Source organism: Peromyscus californicus, unplaced genomic scaffold (assembly GCF_007827085.1).
Source record: "Peromyscus californicus insignis strain IS unplaced genomic scaffold, ASM782708v3 Scaffold_14__1_contigs__length_90479793_seg_2, whole genome shotgun sequence".
Taxonomy (NCBI): domain Eukaryota; kingdom Metazoa; phylum Chordata; class Mammalia; order Rodentia; family Cricetidae; genus Peromyscus; species Peromyscus californicus.
The window spans coordinates 47,546,406-47,570,241 of record NW_026294436.1 but is presented as its reverse complement, the minus strand read 5'-3'; the positions used below and the strand labels follow the sequence as shown (position 1 = coordinate 47,570,241).

Sequence of the window (23,836 nt, the reverse complement as noted above, 5' to 3'; positions counted from 1 at the left end):
TATGACCAAAGCAACTTGAGGGAGAAAATGGTTTATTTTACTTACACTTTTATATTGCTGTTCAACATTAAAGGGAGTCAGGAGAGGAACTCAAACAGGGCAGGGACCTGGAGACAGGAGCTGATGCAGAGGCCATGAAGGAGTGCTGTTTACTGGCTTGCTCCTCATGGCTTGCCAGCCTGCTTTCTTATAGAATCCAGGACCACCAGCCCAGGGATGGCATCACCCACAATGGGCTGGGCCCTCCCTCATCAATCACTAATTTAGAAAATGCTCTATAGGGTTGCCTACGGCCTGATCCTATGGAGGCCTTTTTTAATTGAAGCGTTCTCCTCTCAGCCTGTGTCAAGTTGATGTAAAACTAGCCAACACACCCAGCCCTCAGGGAAACTCACAATAACGAGAAGAAAGAGGTAAGAATGTTGTTTTGAGGCCAGGATAGACAGGTTTAAAAAGAGAAGAGAAGACTTCATAATCACAGGAACCAGATTGCTCACTTGTTTGAACATTAGAAGATTTACCAAATTCACATTTCCCAGAATAAAAAGATATTCTAAATGAAGATTTTATGGGAAAAGTCTGGAGTAGAAGATTTTAAAGCCCTTCAACATTTCACCATTCAGAGAAAACTAGTATTGATCTGGAGTGTTCCCTAAGTTTGGTCTGTCAATTCCTTCACTAGGTGAAGTTGCAAATGCTACTTCCTGATTGGCTATAGCAGGTGATGGTACTGCCGCAATGTTCTTTGACAGGCTCATGTTCTGGGAACTTCGGGCACACTGTGCTCTGTCCTCTGTGAAAATGACCAGGAGCTATTATTTTGTGGAGACCAAGTTCCTGACTGGTTCACAATCATAAAACTCTGTTTTCTCCACTGGATGAAATCACAGGCACAAGAAGACACCTGTGGAATTCCTTTAGCTCACTGCCCACTCTGCCTCCCAGGGCAGAAGTTCAGCATGTCACTGTTCACCACAGTCACTTTGAGAATTCTTCTAAAACTGTAGCTTCCTCCCTCCTCGCCACAATAGGTCAGCGCTTCCAGTCTGTGTACTGCTTCCGGGGAGCCATTACTTTGCATGAAATCCTGTGTACTGGTGACTCTAAGAGACTTTCTATATTTGCTGTCATTGAGCATGTGCTCTTTGAGAAGGGGGAAAAAATCAGTGTATTCATGTTTATTTTAGTAAAATTAGACTGTTCTAGAGCCAACTCCATTGGCAATGTTGTGAGCATGCGACAGCTGTCTCCATTACTCATCTGTCATGTGGTGGCATGGGCCGGGAGAGATGCTCTACCCCCACACCCCCACACCCCCATCCTCTCATCCCTCCCTACCCCCTACCCTCACCACCAGCCCCGGGCCAGAGGCAGGTGGGAGAGCTGGCCCTATGGTCATAAGAGTGGGAGAGCTGGTCCTGCCCCTTGTCAGCTGCAGCTCTTAGGAGAGTGGCCCTTACACCTCGCCTGGGCAGCACAGTAAAGCTGATGCTGAAGGTGTAGATATGGGAGAGGGCATGAAAGCAGGAGAACAGGCGCCGCCCCTCGCTTATCTCTGCAAGGGGTGAACTCCCCAGGGCAATGCAGGAGAGAGAGCTCACTCTGGTGGTGAGGACAAGAGAGAGCTGTCGGGCTGACCAACCCTGCAACTACCCAGGCCCAGAACCAGGGTTATGAGTTGGCACACCCCAATATACACCCCATCTGTGATCTACAGAACACATGAAGGGACCAGTCCTGCAGACCCAAAGCTGCAGGATGTCCACAGCACAGGGCAACAGCAGGACAACCCAGAAGAGTTCCAGTGAGGGCCCAGCACCGATAGTGTAGCAGAAACCAGAGGCCTCAATCCAGACCAATGGCTCTCTGGAGTGAACACTTGCAAGTAAAGATATATAGATAAAGGGTTTGCTGATGATGAGACTGTTTTTCCTTCCCCTTTTTTTTTCCTCTTAAATTTTATTTTGTTGGTGGGAGGTTGCAAGGGCAGAAAGTGGATACAAAGGGATGGGGAAATGAATGAGATGGAGATGCATGATGTGAAAGACACAAAGAATACATAAAAAGAAAGAAAAAATGAGACTGTTCAAGTGAATGTTGTTTCTTACACAGTTTCTTTCTAAGTGGAGCTCACTGGTTAGAGAACCGGTGTGTCTCTCCTTCCCCTGACAGTTGTGTTCCTCTATGGTTTTGTTCCCTGTTCAACCCATTTAACCCACTCCAGGCAGGTTCTGTCCTCCACAAAGCGCTGCTGACAGTGTTCGAAACTCTCCACCCTAGTGTGTGCAGTGTTTACCTTTTAATCCACATCTTACTGCGTTCGGTAGATGTCACTGGAACATTCACCATCTTGGCTTCCATAATGTTTCATGTTCCTCCTCCTTCTCACTCTGCTGCCTCTGCCTCCTTCTCTACTCCCTCCCTCTTCTCTCACACCTGTAAAGGTTGGAGTGACCTAGGCCCTTTCTCCTTCTGCCTCTCACACCCTCTTAACTCATCTGTCCCTCCAGCATTCAACACCATCTATACACGCCATTGTTATAATATGATGCTACAATTACATCCTCTGCTCCGAACTCTATTCTTGGCTTCATCTCCTTTGTTGACTTTCTGAAACAGAACTCTGCCCACACGCCCACATGCCCACATCTTTGCCTTAGTAATAGACCCTTCCTTTAAGCTGAAAGCATAGAAGTCTACTCTGGAGGTCTTTTTTTTTTTTCTCGCCATCTACCCTCACACAAGTCAACTGCCCTCAGTGTCCTTCTAAGGCCTGTTCTCTTCCTTGTCATCCTACAACACAATGCTCTACTGTCACGTCTCTCTTTGAGCTTCCTTTCTCTAAACATGCTCTCCAAAAGATGAAAGGTGCATGAAATACTTAACTCTGACAGAGTCCTCCACAGAAACAGCCTAGGGAGGAAGGATGCATTCCGCCTCAGGTTCAAGGGATATAGTCCCTCAGGGCAGGCACAATATGGCGGCAAGGGCAGTTTTTGGCTGTGGCAGTGGAAACATGAGGTGGCTTGTTTATATTGTCAGGGATCAGAAAGTCGAGTTTGGACAGAGTGGGAAGGGGGCCTGGCTGTTACCCAAGGCCTGCGCCCACAGTCCACTCCCCTCAGCCAGGCCTCAACTCTGAAAGGTTCTATAACCTTTCCAAACTGCCCCACCATTGGAGACCGAGTGTTCAAGCACATGCAGGACACTCACATTAAAGCCATCACAGGTAGTTGTGAGTTCACAGAAAATAAATACGCACACAGCTGTCTCTATAAGAATACCTGTATAAATTATAGTTTCCTGTCAGGATTTATAATTGAGGCTTATTCCAATACCAACATCACACATAGATCACAGTAAGGAACAGATGGCCACAAAATATAGATTTTTTAAATTAAAAAATGGACATTTGATTCAGAAGAAATTTGATGTTATTCAGTAGTCACATAGCACGTGTTCCAAACAATGCCTGAGTGCTATGATTATGGTAAGAGAGTTAGCTGTTACTCACTCATGTACTCACTGCCAGGGAGGTGAGACAGATGTGTAAGTAAATAAATATGACGGCAAAGTAAGGCCAGTGACAAAGAGGTACAGGCACCAGGGGTGGGAAGTAGGGGCGGGGTGCAGATGGGAGTTAGAGGCTGGGGCAGGGGTGGGGGAGTAGGGGCGGGGTGGAGGTGGGAGTGGGAGGCTGGGGCGGGGTGGGGGGGGAAGGTGATAGGCTGGAATAAGGAAAAGCAGGTGGGCCATGACTCTGGTGCATAGGAGACACACTGGAGCTTTCCTTCTTTTTTTCTCACACCTCTCCCCCTCTCAAATTCTACTGGTTCTAGTCCAGGGATTGTCTAACTTTTTAGCAAGAGCCAGATAGAGGAAGAGGATGGGGAAAGGAGAGAAAAGGGGGGTAAGCAGGCTAAATGTCAGCATTTATATTCGCATTGTCCCCTTTTAGGGCTGCCCTGGGTCTTGTCCTATCTACTAAATTCTCTGTTCTGAAGCCTCGTGTGAAGATGACTTTTGCCCGCTTCCCCACCCTTCCAGTCTTCCTGCCCACGAGGCTCTTGAAAACTTCTAGATGAGAAACACTCTTTTCTCCTCTTGGCACCCCATTTTTCTCCGTCCCCATCCTCTTCCTCGGTTCCCCTCATTCTCTTCTTTTTTTTTAGGGCTAAACCTTGTGTCTCAACTCCTGGTATTCCCCATTCTTCCTGGGATCTATTTCTGAACCCAGCAACTCAGCGTTTTACCAACCCTGCTTCTTAAATGAAGCAGATAATTTGCAGCAAAAATTGAACACAGGTTCGATTCCCCGTCGGTATGAATTAGACACGAGTCCTGGAGATGGCTGCAAGGGCTCCTGCTGAAAGGATGGAAATGCCCTCCCATGTGCTATCTCTTTGTTTTCAGAAAGTTGTGTTTGTTTGTTTTCCTTCTTTTTAGGCATTGGTATATGGTATATGGTATATTGGGTGTATGGTGAAACCAAAGCAGAAGCAATCTTCCTAGGATGCCAGCCTGCCAGGCATGGCAGTCTCAGTTTGGTGAGGACCAAGTCGGCACTTTCCTCCTGGTCATGCTCTGAGAGCTTCTAAGACCTGCTCCAAACCACTCAAAGTCAAGGCCGTTTGTTGTACTGATTGTGCCTGCAAAGTGACAATGAGTATACCTCTCAACCCTCCTAAAATAATCTAAAATACACTTTCCTCAAACACTGTTTCCTCACTTGAGGGACAAGCAGACACCCTCGAAAGCAGTGGTTCTCAACCTTCCTAAGGCTGCCACCCTTTAACATAGTTCCTCTTGATGTAGTGACCCCCAACCATAAAATTATTTTCGTTGATACTTCATAACTGTAATTTTGCCTCTGTTATGAGTCACAATATAAATATCTGTTTTCTGATGGTCTTAGGCAGCCCCTGTGAAAGGGTTGTTTGAACACCACCATAAGGGGTAGTGACCCACAGGTTGACAATCATGGCTTTAAAGAAAAGGAATCTTTCATTCTGATTTTAGACACATTATTTTTGTTTACTATATTACTAAAGTATATACAAACAGAAAATGGACTTTTTTATATATCTGAAAGCATATAAATACTTTATATTTATTGTTTTATATAAGAAAAACAAAATTACAGATCAAATTAAAGCAAAGTGGTAGTGCTTAGAAACTTGCTGATCAATTATTATAATCATATGAGAGATGGTGTTCTTTTAGGGAACTGAATTAGCTAACGAGGAGGAAGGCATTTCAGCTACCTGGCATATGTTGTTTCTAGCTTGGCATGTCTGGCTACCCTGCTCTGGTGACCCCTACCATTGTCCTGCTACTACTGGGAGGAGAAACCTCAATTACCCAGGGTGCTGCAATGCCATTGGAGGATGGACTATAACTGATGCATTTGTTGTTTGCCTCGTTCCTTTCCTCATCTGCATAAAAGAGTTACTAGTACTTGACCCAGTGCAAACACACTGGTTGAATTAAATGGCAGCACTGGGTCATAAACAGTTCCCCTGAAAATTCCCCTCATACAAACGTTAGACAACAAGATACAATTTGCTTTAAATCGTCACAAGAACTCATAGATTGTGGCACTCAGGCAACTGCAGTTGAAGGAACTGTGACTTAAATGTCTTCCTTTATTTAAGGCTTGGAAGCACATCAGAATTTTGTAAGTCCAGCCTTAGACTGGGCAGCTACTCATAGCAATGAACAGGGTGAAGATGGCTCAAGCCACAGGTCTCACCTCTTTACGCCATTATTAAATCCTTGAACTACTCAATGCTTCTGTAGAGAGAAGGATTAAAGAACTAAAATTCAGGTTATATGTAGTATCTGGGAATACTAGTTATTGGTGATTGATTCTCTAGGAGACATTAATATATTATAAATAAATAATTATACACGAAACAAAGCTTGGAGACATGAGGCACAAGCAGTGTCCTAGAGCAGCATACACTAAAGTGCCTACTAGTGCCAGAGATCTACAGAAGGAAGCACATAGTCCCCGCTCATCCTACATCAGATCCAGCTGGTAGTGCGTAGTAAAAAAAAGTGTGGAAGGCAGTCTCTGAGGTTGCAAGGGGAGACCTCAGAACAAGAAGACAATAACAGGTGCCTATAGAGTCCAGCTTTGAAGACAGCAGAAATGCAAGACTGAGTGTGGATCTGGATGAGGAAACCCAACCTCCACTTCCAGCTTCCCAGTCTGTCTTGAGACTTTTGCACACTGTCTTTTAAGTGTGAAAACATCTCTGTCAGAAAAGATGGATGATTCTCTAGTTATGGAATTATTAGCTCTCATGCTTTTAAGATCTTATCTTTGTCCCCAAGATTTTTCCTTGATTTCTTCTAGGAGAGGGGGGATGATGGGTATACCTGGATGATTATACCCACTCCCTTAGTGTGGCTACAACCCAGTCCATAGTTCTGGAGTTCTCCTGCACCTTCCCTGAATCATAAGGCATATTTTTAAGTAAATTGCTACAGTGACTTAGCTGCTTTGTACACTTTGGCTTAATGCTGGTCGTGTTCAATGTGTATTTACATCTGTTCTGTCTCCCCCTCCTAGTTCAATGGCCTGCAGGTGTGAAAGTGTACTGTCATAAATATGTTAAAGAATACTATATTTCTAAGTTCCAAACTGATAGAAAAAAAATTTTTCTTCTCCAAGGAAAAGGAAATTAACATATGTCAGGAGTCCCTAAATGCACAGTCTGATCCATGGTCTTACTGACCTCATACACTTCATGAGATGTGAGCTACACATAATACAGTTATAGGTGAACTGAGTGACTTGTTGGGAATTCACCCAGCTGGCGTCAGAGCTTCTGTGTGAACCCCTCATGTCCTAACTACAAACCATGGGTCATTTCTTCTTTGCTCTGTCCTTCATGAGAATCCCCTTTCTGTGTATTTGTCCCTTAGAAAGTGAGGATGGATTGACCCACATGAGCATGCATGAGAAGCAAAGAGCACTGGTTCCTCCAGAGGAATGGAACTTTGTACTTCTTCTGCTTGTGGCTCCACCTTGCTTCTGTTCTTTCCTGGGGTTTTATTTGGGGTGTGTGTGTGTGTGTGTGTGTGTGTGTGTGTGTGTGTGTGTGTGTGTGTGTGTGTGTGTTTCAGTCCCCTCCCTCAAAAAGTGGTAGGTAGACTAGCCGTCATCATTAGGGTTGACGAAGGAGAAGCACTGTGGTTCTTGTACCCTTGTTCAAAGCCTGTTCTTTGTGGAGACATGCTTAATCCAGTATTAGTGCATGGTCAACCAGCTGTCTTAGCATCATCCAGCCAAATGTCATCTAAAGTCCAGGGCTGGATCTCAGAAGGCACTTACAGGGGCCCCTCTACCCCTGTCCATGAGTCTACACTCCCTGGGAGAAGGGCTCTTAACTCCCTTGCCAAGGAAAAAGGATGTGGGGCTCACTCAGTTCTACTTTTCTCTCTCAGAAAACATCGCTTCAAATTATGTTAATATCAGCAGACCAGAAAGCAGACGGATAAACCCAGAACAGTTCAATTGCCGCCACAAAGCACTTAAAGAGACTTCGCTAATTGGGTTGCCCCCCTTGCTTTTCTCCTTAGTATCCCCCTGCTTTTTCTAGTGTTTCTTTGCTGAAATGATAGGGGAGAAGGGGAAAGGAAGCTTTGATTTTTGTTTGCAGCGTGGTGACAAATGATGGAGGGAAATTTCAAACCATTCATCTACTGAGTTCTGGGAATCGTCAGGAAGATTTTATTTGTACTATGCCTTCCTGACCCACATTTTCTCAGAGAAGTTAAGAAAAAAATTCTGCTGGATTTGTAAACAGAGCACTTTTATTAAAGCTGCACTTTTACAAATGTATGGTGCACTCAGCCAAAGTAACACTTTCATTTAATACAAGTACCCAAAGGACTGTGCATGAAGAATGCTGTATGATTAATTCCTACTGTGAGTTGCTACAGAGTGAGCATAATTTCAGCTTTTGTGGCCTCTTTTATATTCACATGTGATTTAACATGCACCCACAATAGTCAGCATTGAAGAATATTTGTCTTTGCATTTTAATGCCAGGAATCTGTATCATGTCATGTACTTTTTCTAGTAAGCCCATTACTGTTCCAAACTTAAAAGTTTCTCTTTTTAAAAAAAAAAATATATAAATTGCCTTGCCTTAGAACACAGAGAGAAATGAAGAAAATGTAACCATCAAACATTGGAAATATGATAATTTAAAGGGCTTGGAGCATGTGGTGCCACGCTGAGTCAAAAAATGTTCCTTCCTAGTAACTGAAAAAATACAAGTCCCTAAGCATGCTATTTAGCTTGGCTTTAATGAAAATTTAACTCACAAGGTCCACCGCTGCTGGAGGCTAGCCCAGTCCTTATAGATGTGCAAGACGTTTTCTCCCTTTCTTATTCACATTTGTTGCCTTTGGTTTTCTTGCATGGCTGCTCAAGTACTATCTCTCTTACTCATACCTTGAACTTCAAATCTCAAATTCAATAAGTATGCAAAGACTCTGAGTGCAAAGTGTAGGAAACTCAAGTCTGTGTAAGCATATGGTGCACATACACGTTAGCATGTGCTTCATGTAAACTGTTGTTACTTGTGAAGGGTTATTGATTAATGTTATTGATTTGCTTTACTGTCTCTTTACTAAGGCACAAAAATGGAAATTGACTAGATACTGCTAGTGTATTTTCAGAATGCTTGCTTGCTAACACTAGAATCTTCTCTGACTACTTTAAATAGAAAAAAATTATTAAAGGAATAAATTGATCTGTGGACAATTATAAAAGAGAAGAAATTATAGAGGCTAGATTGAATTTCCAGGAAAGGGTCCCCATAGTGAAATGCAGAACCAGGGCTCCACCAGTCTGAAGGTTGCATTTCAGGATAGCCAGGCAGACTGCTTGGAGGAAGTAGAAACTGAGGCAGATTCTGAAGCCAAGAATGAAGCATCTTGTCCAGTTATGGTGGGAGGTGACCAGAGTTGCCGGCTTTCTTTGTCACACCAGTGAAGATATGCCATGTGCGGTTCCATCCCAGAGCCTGAGTAAGTACAGGGGCTTACCCAATTTCCCCAAAAGCTGACAGCCTAGACACTGTGGCAGTTCTATGGCCTATTAGGAGACTCCATTCATTTTTCATGGGTAGTTTCTTCAGCTCTGGAGAATAAATCTGAAGAAGTTCACTCAGCAACCCCCTGGTGGACAGATGTTCCTTACCATTCAAAGTGTAGCTCTGATTAAAACAAGGAATTAAAATCCATATAAAAAATGAGCAGTTTATATCATGCACTGCATATGTACATCTCTATAGTTGTAACTTCTTCAATAGCAATAAACACCAGATTCTGGTTTTCAACAGCATGTGAAACCAGCATTTTGGAATCTTCAATATTTTTATAGCCTCTTTGTCTTCCTTTGGTCCTTTGATTGTTTTATAAGTCAGTCATCATCTCTGAGTCCCTAATCTAGGCTAAACACTGGGCCAACCCTGAGGCGACTTCTTATATGTTCAACCGGCAAGTGTCTGCTGGATGTCTACTACGTTGCCAGCACTAATAAGGAGATGCTTTCTTTTTTTCCTCAAAGAGTGAATGGCATAGCAGCAAAGCCAGAGAAATGGAGAGGAAGGATACAGACAGTGATGAAAACAATGGCAGCCTGGCTTTGCTCCGCCCCCAGGAGTTTATGTTCTAGTTAAAGGAAGACCATACACACACTACAACGAAACATTTGGAGACTTAGAAAATAAGACAGAGATACAACATGTATAGTAGAGGTCAAGGATGCTAGTGCCGTGAAGAGGTCAGACTTAGATACAAGGAATCATGGAAGCAGTTGAGGAAGGCCTGAGGGCCGCAGACCTGTCAGGAGCCTGGCTTCTCCTCCTTCAGAGCACGTTATGCCTTTGTGAGCTTTTAGCAAGTACATCATAGTGTCCAATCAGATGGGCAGGGTATAACAGGAGTAGCTTGAATTTGAGGGTGCAGGGAATTGTCTCTGAGGTTCTGGTGGGGGGAGGGGTATGTATTTACATAGTCAGAGATCATAGCCAGCTACATAGAGCTACTTCATGTGGAAGACCTGAAGAGAAGAGTCCAAGCAAGTTTCTGGCAGCTAAGGAGCAGGGGAAGAGCTCTGCCTGTAAACTACAGAATTAGACTGGCAGGTCGGCCAGACTGCAAAGGAAGTGTGTAGAAATCTAAGCGATGTGTGTGTTTTAGATGCATTTCATGAGCCTGTCTGGGAGTCAGCATCAGAATTAGATGAGAAGAAAGGACGGATTTTCTCATGATACCAGCTCTGCCATAGTCAGGGTTTCTCCACTCTTAAATCAATTAATATATTGGACATTGGTGACAAAACCTTTTCTTTGCACTCATCTAGACTGCTAGCATTTCTTAAGAACAGAGTCCTTGTATGCTTTGTTTTTGAATTGTTATCGAGTGTATTTGGAGTGTCACGTGCAAAAGTACTAAGACTTACATGAATCAAGTTAAGTATATTGGTCTAGATTGGAGAAATGTAATCTAATAAATTATATATGCCTAAAATACCATAAAGCCACTTAAAAATTCAATCTTTGAAGCATGAAAAACAAGTTTTTATATCATATTGGCTAGATATATTTTAACATAATGGTATAAGTGTAGTGGGTAGCCAATATAAGTAGATCAACTATGTTGGAATCTTATTTGTGATTTATCACCAACAATTAAATGTTAAGCAACATCTTAACAAGCAATGATGTGATAGCTGCTAGACGTAAACATAGCGTGGTCCTTGTCCCCAAGGGGCTTCAATCTACTTGAAGAGGCAATATAAACACCAAAAAATTATATTCCAGATATTCTGCAAAAAAAATGTGGCAAGTTTGAGAGCTAAAAAAAGAAGTGTATACCATTCTGTAATCGGAGTTGGCTTTGTGGGGGAGCTGGTCTCAAACCGTCTCTTCAGTGCCTCAGATACTTGTTTCCTTTCAGAAAAGGAAGCATCACTAGCAAATCAAAGCAGTACAAAGATAAACAAAGAAATAAACACTGCCTGTCGATCTAAACTTTGTATAGGTCTAGTGGTCAAAAGTCATGCCAATCAGTTAGGCTTCTGCGTTTAGTCTTGATTCCCAACTGCGGGATTGAGAAACATCCAGATGATTAGAAAGGCATGCTTCTGGGAGTGTCTGGGAGGGTTTACCAAGGGGCAAGGGGGAGACCCACCCTGAATACAGCCTGCAAGTCAAAACAAAATGAAGGGAGAAGCAAAGGGCTAGCACCTCCAAAGCCATAAGCCCACACAAAACCCTTCTCTTCAACTCATTTCGAATCAGGTGTTTTGTCAAAACACCAAGAAGCTAAAACCACACCTTATAGCATTTTTTAAAAGTAGATTTTTTTACTTAATTCTTAAATATGTGTGACTGTCAAAACTTAACACTTGCTTTTGTTAACCAACATTTTAAAATCAATGTGATGATATTTATGATACATACTGTGGAACTCGTGTTCAGTGCTTTGCTAGGCACTGGACAGGAGTGAGAAAGAACTCATAGTCCCCAGTCTCCTGGAAGAGTTTTGTTGTCTTATCATAAGAAAATTGAACTAAGGCCACTTACATACAGTTTTACAAGTTATAAAACTCAGTTTATATAAATTGCTAAGTGAATATATACTTCCTAACACTTTGCATACATAGGAACTATTCTTTCACATACCGAATCCTCTACTCATACCCACTATGTCCCCTTCTAGGAACCAACTAAATGGTGCTTTACTAGCTAAGGCCACAACTGCGCACTTGGCAAACCTACTGACTCTGATTTCGAGTTCAAGGACCACACAGTATGGCCATCCTACAATCCCCACCTCTCTTCCCTTATGATGCCTCTGTTACTACTCATCATTCACTTACTTGCATCTCAGGGCACTCTCTCTAAACCGGAGATGCACTCCTTTGGATGTATACTATTTCTCCTGGCTTTTGCCCAGTTACTGGGAAAGAACACTAGGTCTCTTACGTTCCTTTTCTCTTTGAACAAATCATCTCTCTCATCCAGGATACCACATGTAAATAATGCTAGCGATCTTCTTGTATTGAGATAAGAAAAAAGTACTGTTTAAGTATGAAGAAAAGAAGGATGTCACCAAAATGACAGGTCCCAGAAGCTTTTGAAAATATGCAACCAGTTCCTTTAAGAATGACATTAAATAAATCTCTAGAATTTTATATATGCTTCTACCTCAAAATGTATGCACAGTAATGCCATTTATATTATCAAAAGTTTAAGTCCCTTTTACAGCAAAAGTATTCTCTACTTCATTTTTCTTTGCAAAAGGAGCCCATTTGAATAGTATAATAGGTTGGATAGTCTGAGTTCTAAATGAATCTTCACACTAACTTTTAATATAATGCACTTATAAAATGAAGGCATCTCATATAAGATATACTAGATTGAAATGAATGGAATAAATAACACCCATTGTATCCACTAAAACGGGAGAGATGGGGGGTGACAGACATAGCTATCGGCTAAGAAAACTTCACAGAGTGGGGCTTAATGTGGACTGTAAACATCTTGGTTGAAAGGGTAACAGGTTGTGTAGTCTTGGGGAAGGCGAATTTCATGATGGAATTTGTCGTTATTTGTGGTCATTGACACAGGGTCTTGCTATGCAGTCCCAATTAGCCTGGAAGTCACAGTATAGAGCTGGCTGATCTCAAATTTTTGCGAATACTCTTGCCTCTGCTTCCCAAATGGTGGGATTACAGACATTCATCACACGGGGCTGAAAATGAAGATTTCTTAAAGAAAGTGAGGGAAATTTTGATACATTAGGATGGGGCCAATTTGTAGCTGTTTGAAGATATCACATTAGTGTGTTTAGTCGATATTCTTACACAAATAATGGAAAGCCATTGAAATCTTCGAAGAACTAAATTCTCACCCCGGTGATGTAGATACCAGAGACCTGGAACAGCATGCAAAGTATCAAACAACTTCAAGCCGTGTGATAAAGGAGGTGAAAGAAGAAAACACATCAGAAAGGCTGAGTTTAAGGAAGAATATGCTGTCAGGAAGGGAGACTGCTTGAGTAAATGGGAGTAAGGAAGGAGATGATGAGTGCATGAGGCTGAGTGCTGTTAATAGAAATCCCATGGGAGCCACATGTCCTTTGTACCTTCAAAAGAAAATAAAATAGGCAGGAGAAATTAGGTTTAATAGTGCCCCAACATATTCATATAATTTTAACTTAAAATTAACATAAAATATTGATGAGATCATACAATTTTCATTTGTTAAAAACACTAGTGAGATTGTTGATTAAAATTATTACTGGTGAGCTGGAGAGATGGTTCATTAGCGAAGAGCACTGTCTGGTCTTCTAGAGGACCCAGGTTTAGTTCCCAGCACCTGCAGTGTGGCTCACAACCATCTATAACTATAGTTCCAGGGATCTGATGCCCTCGTCTGGCCTCCATGGTATGCATGTGATGCACAGACATACATGCATCCAGAGCACCCATATGCATAACTTTTTTTAAAAAAATAAGCAAGCAAATAAAGAATTTTTATTCTTATTGCTTCATACTAAATCTTTGGAATCAGGCGTCTGCCTTATATTTACACATATCCCAATTTAACTAGCTACATTTCCAGTAGTTTCATAGCTGCCAGTGGCTGGTGGTGATCATGTTGGACAGTGGGTTATTAGAACTGACAGGCTACTTAGCAAGTTTCTTAATTAAGATGGTGCTAAGTCTCACTTCATTTTAGAAATTATAGTTCTATATCTCTTTCTGTAGACTTTTTGTTTAAGCTCTTTGAGATTCAAGATTTTTGTTGTTGTTTAACCCAGGACCCCAAACCACCAGAATTTTCAGATGAACCCATGATGTATTGCTTCGTTACTTGGTGTTGCTGCTGCTCTGTTTCATTTTGTTTTACTTAAAATTTAATTACCCAAGTCAGTCTAAAGAAACTGTCTTCTTTTTCGGTCTTAAAACTTGTGATTATGAAATAATGAAGCACCATGTCCTCAAAAACCTTAGATAAATATGGCATTTAATTCTTCTTCTTTGGGAGGGAAGACTGTACTTTTTCCACCTCCCTGTCTGCATCTGAACGTTTTCCCCAGTGTCGAATAGCTGATGTAAACTTGCAAGACTGTCAGTCTTCTCAGAAGAATGCAGTACAAAGGGGGGCCTGCTTCTATAGAACACAAGCCAAGGACATTGTGTTCCATCTTTACAATGAAATGCAGATTTCCTATTAAAAAGGCCAATCCATCATTTCAAAAGGTTGAATAGGATGGTGCATTAAAAAAACCCAGCTGCTTGAATTTAGGGCATTGAAAACCATCCAATTTAAAAAAAAAAAAATGTTCTCTGGGTCTTAAGCATTTTCATTTGATTATGTATTGGAGAGGGTTTTATTGAATCTAGTCCGGCCTCTTAGAATTCTGCCCTAAAATAGTTTGACAAGTGTTTTAAGTAAGTTGGACTCGGCTCTGTTACCTCGTTTACTTGAGTAATATATTTTGCTATTTAGCATATCCGTGCATTTATGAATAAATTATTACTTTTATACAGGAAATATTGAAATGGGCTCACAGTGCTCCGCTCCTGCATGTTTTTCCTAGGCCTCCTGCACCCCTGCTGAGTTTCTTTTATCTTTTTTTCATTGCTTTGAAGGCTTTGTTTGCTGGAGCGGCCATTTTGTTTTCCAACCAGCTTCCTTCAACGTTTACAGCCTTTTCTTTCCACTGTCTTTTTGTAGTTAAGTATGGAGTCTTGTTTTGTTTTGTTTTGTTTTTAGGGGGAAGGGGCCCCTCTGATGTACTCTGCTCAGCTTTTCCCAAGCCAACACTGCACAGACTGTGCTCCTGAGCCATGAGCTCTCCAGCAGCCTGTATGCTGCAGGAGGAGCAGCGAAGCCCCCAGCCAACCTGGATGTGTGCGGGGGCTGGTTCCCATAGGCAACCATAGATGTGTGCTAGAATTAGAGCTATGAGTAAGTGCTCCACTACTCAGGGGTCTAGTTCCTCCTCATACTGAGGACCACTGTTTAGCAATTGATGCTAATGTGACCTGGTGATAGGTTTTTATCAGGCTTCCTAAGCTGAGCATTTGTCTTTTACCTGTTATAGGGGTTGATAGGCATTTATTTATACATTGTCCCTGGACCAGTCTTTAAAAGTGTTTCTTGTAACTCTGGTATTTGGTGTGTTTCACCAACATGGTTTGGTCACACTTGCAAACCTTACCTTTCCAATATCCATATTCTTTATAAAGAATTATCTGTTTTAAAAGAGAACTTGGGTTAATTAATATGAATATAGTCCTAATGGGTTTTTCTTCCCCAGTGAGCTAAAAAAAATTCTATGAGTTGTGTAAAAGAATCCTTTTGTGTACCTACATAACATAAAGTTAGACCCAAATGAGGGAATGGTTTTCTGTGTTTTATCTCAGTTTATGGGGTATTTCATACCAGGGTCCTTGGGCTTCCACATCCCCCTGCCAATGCTGGCTATCAAAACTGCTTAGGCTGCAAAGAAAATGGGAAATGAAATCCATCTGGCATTTCTCATTGAATTAGGACCAGAACATTTTTGTTAAATATTAACAGATGGCTAAATTCTTAATATCAAACTAACATTTCAAAACATCTAAGGGACCCACATGAGGGGGCAAGGATAGAGGAGCATGTGTTCTCTCCATCTCAGAGTCCTTCCTGTATGTACCCCTCCCCCACCCCAGGCTTTCAACACATGTGTTGAGAATCCCTGGACTCTCCCATCTCAGATAACTTGTATTCCTTGGTAGCTGGTGTAAAAGTAGTGTTTGATGGTGTCAAGGTAATGTAATCAAGCATTATCAAGTGGTAGCCAATTTAGGAGGTGTGTTGCCAATGGTGTGATGTTTTATTAAAGTCCTCTCTTTCTCTCTCACCCCTGAATAACAGGAAAAAGAAAAGAAATACATGCTTCCACTGGACAACCTGAAAGTCCGGGATGTGGAGAAGGGCTTCATGTCCAGCAAGCACATCTTTGCACTCTTTAACACAGAACAAAGGTAAGACAGTGAAGCCGCTTTTGTGTTAAAAATTTTTCTCTCACATTTTTTTTTCCCAGTCAGGATCTTAGGTAGCTCCGGCTAACCTGGAGTTCATTCTGTAGCCAAGGTTGGCCTTGAACTCCTAATCCTCCTGCCTCCACCTACCCCAAGTGTTGGAATTACAGGCAAGTTCCACTGTACCAGTTTTCCTTAGGCTGCTTTTGTATTTTTAACATCTACTATGGGTTATAGTTTCAAAAGATTAAAACAGAGTTGGATTGATCTTCAAATTCTGTTTTATTTCCTGGTTTTCCAGCAGGTACTGAAATCTTGCCAAATCATTTCTTAAACCTGCATTTTATTATCTTATGGTCCTCCTGATCTGGGTTTCTTGTCTACAAACTTACTAATCCTCACTGTGGGCTTTTTTTGTTTGTTTGTTTGTTTTATTTTGTTATTTTTTTGGTTTGCTTTGGTTTCTGTTTTTGTTTTTTGGGATTTTTATTGTTGTGTTTTTGTTTTTCTGGGGAATAAGGTTTTAAAACGACTGCATAGAAGGTAAAAAAAAAATGGAGGGTATTGGATGACTATTTTGTAAGTCAGAAAGCATAGTCTCAATGTTCCTTTGACTTTCTTAAGATCACACAGCTCAGAGTTGACAGGCCCAGAGGTGGGAGCTGAGTCAGGCCTTTGGTCTACTTTTCCTTTCTTGCATATTCCTCATGGCATTTTTCTATTCTCTCTTCTATTGCTGCCAGAGAGCATCAAAGCTTGACTTAGTGCTACCCATCAGCCATCACTTGGTGCTATGGCTGTTCACGAAAACTAAACAGTGGAATTAAACAATGAACGGATGGAAATGGACTAGAGTCAAACAAAAACAATAAAGGGGGTGTTTTTTCTAAATTTTCCCTCAAATGGAAATGTTACAGGAAAAATCTAATTTGTGTAAGTTAATGAGAAGTGAGTCACCAGGTGGCAGGGTCTAATTCTAACCCATGTTTCCTGGCTGCATTTCATCTTTATTTAGCAATAAATGAAGTTACTTGATTAGGTTCAGTGACGAGCCCAGGGTCAATCACACAGTTAATCAAAACAGCAAAAGGAGACTTCTTCCTAAATTCCCAGTCAGTTGCTCAGAGTGACTCAGAATACAAAAATACTTGGAAAAACCACAAGAGCAAACCATTTAAAGAATCAAGGGGGAAAGAAAATTAAACACCACTCTCCAGTGAAATATTGAAGTGGGATTTTCCCCCCTTTGGAGGACTTGGTGTTATTTGAAAGTAGCTTATGTAAAAGAAAAAAAATGCCACTGAAAATGATAATGAATAGAAAGACTTATTGGCGCAGCAATGATCCTCGGGTGGAGCTCAGGACTGTTCAGGGCTCTTTTGGGGCTTCAGAGAATGTGAAGATCCCAAAGTCATTATACCTGTGTGCTCTGTGAGAGTTCTACCAGACCGGAACTCAAGCATATTGTAATGCCCTATCCAACAGGGTTAGTTATTAAAGATCTTGGAACAGAAAGAGATACAACTGTGGGTATTAGAAAGTATGAGAGTCACCAAAGTAATAGTCTAGGTTTTAGAAAACCTAGATCTGGAACCTTTAAATTCTCAAAAGATACTGAATTCTGCCACTCCCCAGGGACCTCTGCCAGGACACAGATGTCCCAAGCAGCTTATTGGCCAACATCTTCTCCTTTGACATCTTGAGCCCTTTGAATGGTTTTTGTGTTGCCCAGGTCTACCAGGACAGTGTTGATCATAAGTGGGTGTCCCTATCCTGTTTCTGATTCCAAAGAGAATTATTTGAAAGGTTTTACATTTAAGTCCTTTTAGAAAAATACCTGATATTAGATGAGGAGCATTCTTTGTATTCCTCAGTCCTAAGGTTTCTGTGTACACTCTCAAATCAAGGCAAGCTGATTAATTTTGTCAATATCTCCACCTACAAGACTACTTGCTTTTCCCCCCATCATCTGCTTCTGTGATGAAACACACTGTTATGTTTTCTAACAATGAATCATCCTTGATCTCCTACAGGCATGGCGGAACATATGTGCCATGAATTCCTGACTTAAAATTGTTAGTATTTTATTGAAGGTTTGCAATTATGTTCACAAGAAAGACTGAACAACAAATGCCCTTTGTGTACAGCCCTTGGCAGGTTTGAGTAGCAAGGTTCTTAGCTTCATAAAATCCATGGCACTAAACCCTAATTGTTCTTTGGAACATTTTGTTTAAATCTGGGATTAACTGTTAATTGGCTTTGTGGTGGAAGTCACTGCTAAACTCATCTAGCCTGGAAGGTGTTTTTAAAAGACATTTTTATTAAGTATTTGAGAATTTCATATAAGTGAACAGTGTATTTTGATTATATTCCCCTATTACCTCCCCCAACTCCTCCCTGACCCATCCCCTATCTCCCCACCTCTTACCAATTTTGTGTAATTTTTATAACCCACCAAGTTTATTTTGAGCTGCCCCTATACAAATGGGCATGGGGCCATCCATTGGAGCATGATTAACCTACTGGGGCCTCACTTCTAAAAATACCTGCTGTCCTTCCCCCAGAAGTTATCAACTGTCAATAACCCTTCAGCTGGGGACTGGGGCTAACAAACCACCAATACCAAAAGGTATTTTTGGCAAGTAGACAGCTAACTCTGACTTAACCTATTTAATGATTGCACACTGTAGAGATCGTCTATAGTTTATTTGAATCAGTTTATGTAAATTATACTTTTTCTACAAAATTCTCCAATCCATTTATTTTTAAATAAGTTAGCACTAAGTGTCTTATTGTTTTCTTATTTTTAACATCTCTGATGGATCTAAGATTTGGCATCTTTATCTCTAATATCAAACTGTACCTCCTTTCACTCCACTTGTCAGAGTTTTGAGTTACTTTCAAAGAAACTGCTTTTGACTTTTTATTCTTTATTGTGTACATTTTTTTCTACTTCAATAATTTCTTTTTCATTTCATGCCATATATCTTCTTCATGTTTACTTCGTCAGTCCTCATTTGGATGTGTGGCTCATCAGCTTGTACCCTTACTGTCTTCGGCTGCTTCCACAAATATTGGTTGTAATATTTTCATCAGTATTCAATTCTGCCGCTAAGTCCTCTCCGTGTTTTTCTCTTCCCTTTGAGTTATTCAGAAATGTGTTTTACATTTCACAATGCATAGAATTTTACTGTTTTGTTGTTGTTTGTTTCTAACTTAATTGCATTGTGGTCAGAGAATGTGGTCTGGAACATTCTGAATTTTCATAAGTACTTCATGCATGTTTGAGAGCATGTCTTCACTAGTTAGAGGTGCAGGTTTCTGGGTCATGCTTGTTGATTGCATTATCTGATCTATGTTGTCGCTATCCTGTTGTCATCTTGACTAATTCAAACACTCAACAAGGGTATAAGACAGCTACTGTGGATTGTATTTCTCTAGGCTTTAAAATATTACTGTGAATGAAACAGGAAACAACAACAACCACCTTGAATGTAGATTACTTCCCAGAGGGGACTGGCAAGGGAGACAGTTAAAAAGTTACAAACAACTATGTTCACAACCTCTTTGTTGTGAATTTGAGTATTCTAGCAGGTCTGTCCATTGCTGTTTTGTTTTTTGAGGATAGTCTATGCTTTTGTATCAATTAACACTTAGAATTCCTCCGGCGAGAGAGAAGGCCCAGTGCCTAAGAGTACCTACTGCTCTTGTGGTGAACCCAAGTTTGGTTCCCAACACCCATATCAAATACCTCACAAGTACCTGTGACTCTAGCTCTGGGGGATCTGCCAGCACACTCTAGCCTCTGTGGGCACTGCACTCATGTACAAATTCACACACAGAGATATACATATGCACATACACATAATGAAAATCAAATCAAGTCTTAACAAACAGAATCCCTAGTGATCTTAAAGAGCAGTTTTGTAATAGTCTTTCATTTCTCATAATGGGCTTTTTTCTTAAAATTTGCTTTGTATTGTGTCAGTGTAGTATGTCTTCTGGTTAATTCTTTCTCCATATGCCTTTGTGCTTCCTTTGTGAGCAACCTCTGTTAATCTTCAGTGTTTCTCTTTTAGTAGCATATACCTAGGTGTCTTTATTTCAAAGCTAATATGAAACCTTCGGGGTGGGGGTTAGTGACTTTAGCCCATATGTATTTTGTAATCATCATTGAATTATTTGAATTTAATTTGAGTGTCATTTTTAATCTTCGTTGTGCCTTTCTATATGGTCCCCCACACACACACTTCCTGACCTCTTGGTTTATTCTTCTCAAGTTTGGTAGTTATACACTGTATTTATTCTTTTTACATTTTTAATACTGTGACATTACTATTTATCTTAAAGTCGTAAGTTAGTCTTTCTAACCTTTCTAAAATAAACTGAGGCATTGTGATTCCAATAACCCTCTCTGATTTCCACGTTGTTGTTGCCAGTATTTGAAATCTGCCTTAGTTTTTCCACTACTCAAGGCAATAGAATAAACCACAAACATGCATATGATGAGTGTGTAGACTTACTGACAGGATTACCAAGATTGCTCACCTTTCTTCTTGCGTTAAACCTGTCTTTCCTTTTGGTTTGTTCTTCACACTGAAGTCCATCCCAAAGAAATCCTCACAGTTAAATCCTTCTTGGTTAAAATCCTCAGTTTCCTGTTTGTTTCCTTTAAAATGTCTTCATTTTGACCTCGTTTTTGAGTAGGGCTTTCACTGGACAGTAAACTACAAACCGACCTTCATTCTATCCCTTATGCTGAAGGTCTTCCTCCTCTAGGACCTACTTCAGTCTTGCTCTGGAGAGGCTACCTGTCAGTCCTTCTCTTGTCCCATTTTAAAGCTAATCTGCATTTTCCTACCAGTTCATTTTCAAGACCATCCCCTACCAGATCATTTTTATCTTTAGTATTCTGAAATTTAAATATAATTTGTTTGTATAAATGTATGTTGTTTTGTGTTTCCTGCTTGAGAGTCATTGTACTTCTTAATTCTGAGGGCTCAGGACTTTTCAAAACTCTGAGATTTTAAGTTTGTTGTCTCTTTTCTTGTACCAGGCTTTTTCTTTTTGGGCCACCAATCAGATCCCATATCATGACACAGAGACTTACTAGTTTTGAATGCTCAGCCTAGCATAGGCACCTTTCTGGCTAGCTCTCTTAACTTAAATTAACCTGTTTCTCTTAATCTACCTTTCAGCTTGGGGCTTTTTACCTTCTTTTCTTTCTGCCTGCATAGCTTCTTTTTCTGCTTTCTCTATGTCTGGCTGGCTGGTGGATGCTTGGCTTCTGGCCCCAGGCCTCTCCCTCCTTCTCTCCTCCTCCTCCTCCTCCTCCTGTCTCCTTCTTCTTGAGCTTAGACTTCTCCTCCTGTTTATTCTCTCTGCCTGCCAGCCCCGCCCATCCTTTCTCTGCCTAGCTATTGTCTGCTCAGCTCCTTGTTAGACCAATCAGTTGCCTGAGGCAGGCAAGGTGAAACAAATGCAACACATCTTTACATAATTAAGCACATTCTTCCGTCATTAACAAAGGCAGTAGAAATAACTGTAACACACCTTGGCACAGTTAAAGCAATATTCCATAGCATTCTTCCCTTTCTTGTTTCCTTTATAAATCCCTTGTAGATACGTACTAGAGAATGTTTGTCTTTCCCCCATGAATTGACCCCCCCCATTCATGTGCTGCTTATCTTGTGTTTTGTTGTAGTTCACTCTTTGGTACCATTCCAGTTTAATTGACTCAGTTTTGCTCAGACCACAGTAACTTGCCAGTTCTTTTTCTTTGGTAGGGACTCATTTTTTCTCCAATTCATTTTTGCCTAAGGATTGACCTGTGGAGGGTCCTGACTTTCATATAAGTTCCAAGGTACTGTTCCCTGTCCTTTTGAGGACATTGACCACCTTTGGATCTCTGAAATGGATGTCATCCAACAGCAAAACTGGAAAAAGTCTTGTTTTCCTTTTGGTGGGGTAGTGCTATGGAGATGTTAGGGTTTTGTTTGATAGGTTTTGTTTTCTTTCTTTTTTCGTTTTGGAAAGGGCTTAGATTTAATAATGCTTTAAAATATTACATATCTTATGGGAAAGGGGTTTTAAAATTTTCATTCACTCACGTTGGTTGAGATGATGAGTTTTTCATTATCATAAGGTCATAGAAACACAAAACTGCGTTCCTGACTTCTGCTAGGGATAAGGGCTGTAGTAACATGGAAGGCCAGTCTGGGCTGCAAGATATGTACAGACCACTAGGGAAGATGATCAGCCCCTCACTCTCTCATCTCTTCCGATTCTATTCTGTTACCCATTCAAAAGTGTCTGCTATGCAGTCCTTCATTGTTGTCCATGCATCTCTGTATGGGTACTCTAAATGAAACAGAGGGTGTGATTGTGTTTTGATGACATTTACAATTGTCAGTGAGTGTCCTATAGATCCATTTTTTACTGGTCAATAAATACATAAAGAAAACAGGAAGAAAAATGTAGTCTGGTTAAGAAACTATAGTGCATGAAACAATAGACTACAGTGTGTCTGGCCACACTTAACAGAGTAAGTCATGGTGTGTACTCCTCTCTAGTGGTTACCCTGCAGGGCTGAAGTAACAAGGAGCACAGGATGGACCCACAAGTCAATACTGTTAGCACTATAGTAGGCGGCCTTTCAGTGGCTCATATCATGAATGGGTGTCGAGGAAACAGAAAAGACTCTCCCAAAGAGAAAGTAGCATAGGTCAAAGCAATTGATGGGAAATGCTGCCTAATCTGTTGCCCACCTTTTCTGGAGAAGATAAATTCAAAGCAAAGGGAAGCACAAGTGAAAAGCATAAGCATTTCCCTTTTTTTTTGTAGGGTTTATCAACTTGGGCTTACCTTGTAAGCATATGGGCTTTGATGCTCCAAGTAAAGAAGAAGCCATGTATTTGTGTATTTATCGAAGTCCAACTTCATAGGTAACTCAGCTGCTCCTCAGTCATCTTTTCCTACTCGTATTGATGCCAAGGCTCTATTGCTAAGTTCACTTTCTTCTGAAAGAAGACATTACAGTAATGGCAGTGTTCTCTTTCTTTATCTTTAGATCAGCGGTTCTCAACCCCTTTGGGGGTCATACAACCTTTTCATGGGGGTTGCCTAAGACCATCAGAAAACAGATGTGGAATCATCACAGTAGCAAAATTACAGTTATCAAGTAGCAACAAAAAAAATTTTATGGCTGGGGGTCACCACAACATGAAGAACTATACTAAAGGGTCACAGCATTGGGAGGGTTGAGAACCACCACTCTAGACAGGTAACTTGGTTAATTAAGAGAAAGATCTTCTAAGTGTCTCTCTTGTTTGATATTTTTCACTCCTGTCTTCCATAAGAACAGATACACAGAAGGCTCACAGTTAGGAGTTCCTGTGGGATTGTCAAAGCTGGTAACAGAGTAGGGATGCTAAAGTATCATGACTTGCTAGAGTTTCCTGGGGCATAATCTTGTTTGTCCTCTTTTCCTCATAGGTTTAAGATCTAACATCTTAAGAGGTAGATGATCACAGAGCCAGAACCATACCCCAGATTCAGTATCTCCTAGCCACTTCACATACTGTAGTTTAAATGTCAACTGTGGGGAGTGCACTGGAATCCCATCGATGTCTTTAACTAGACTTGTCCATGAAGAAAAACACTGGAAAGTTTTTAATTTCTTGTGCAGGCTCTGCAGTTTGCTCTCGGGTCTTACACATGTCCATGGAATGCGTTTAGTCTCCTTTTTAAAGCCCTGTGTGGAACTGGCCT

At 41.0% G+C, this 23,836-nt stretch overlaps 1 protein-coding gene across 7 annotated transcripts in view; it reads left to right on the top strand.

Moving 5' to 3' along the window:
* Nucleotides 1-23,836, top strand: part of Dnm3 (dynamin 3) — a 498,900-nt gene that overhangs the window by 339,057 nt on the left and 136,007 nt on the right. For all 7 annotated transcript variants that reach the window (XM_052737388.1, XM_052737385.1, XM_052737384.1 and 4 more), the window contains one exon: nt 15,960-16,069. In XM_052737388.1, coding sequence (XP_052593348.1) covers nt 15,960-16,069 — 110 coding nt within the window. The remainder of the gene's footprint in view (nt 1-15,959; nt 16,070-23,836) is intronic.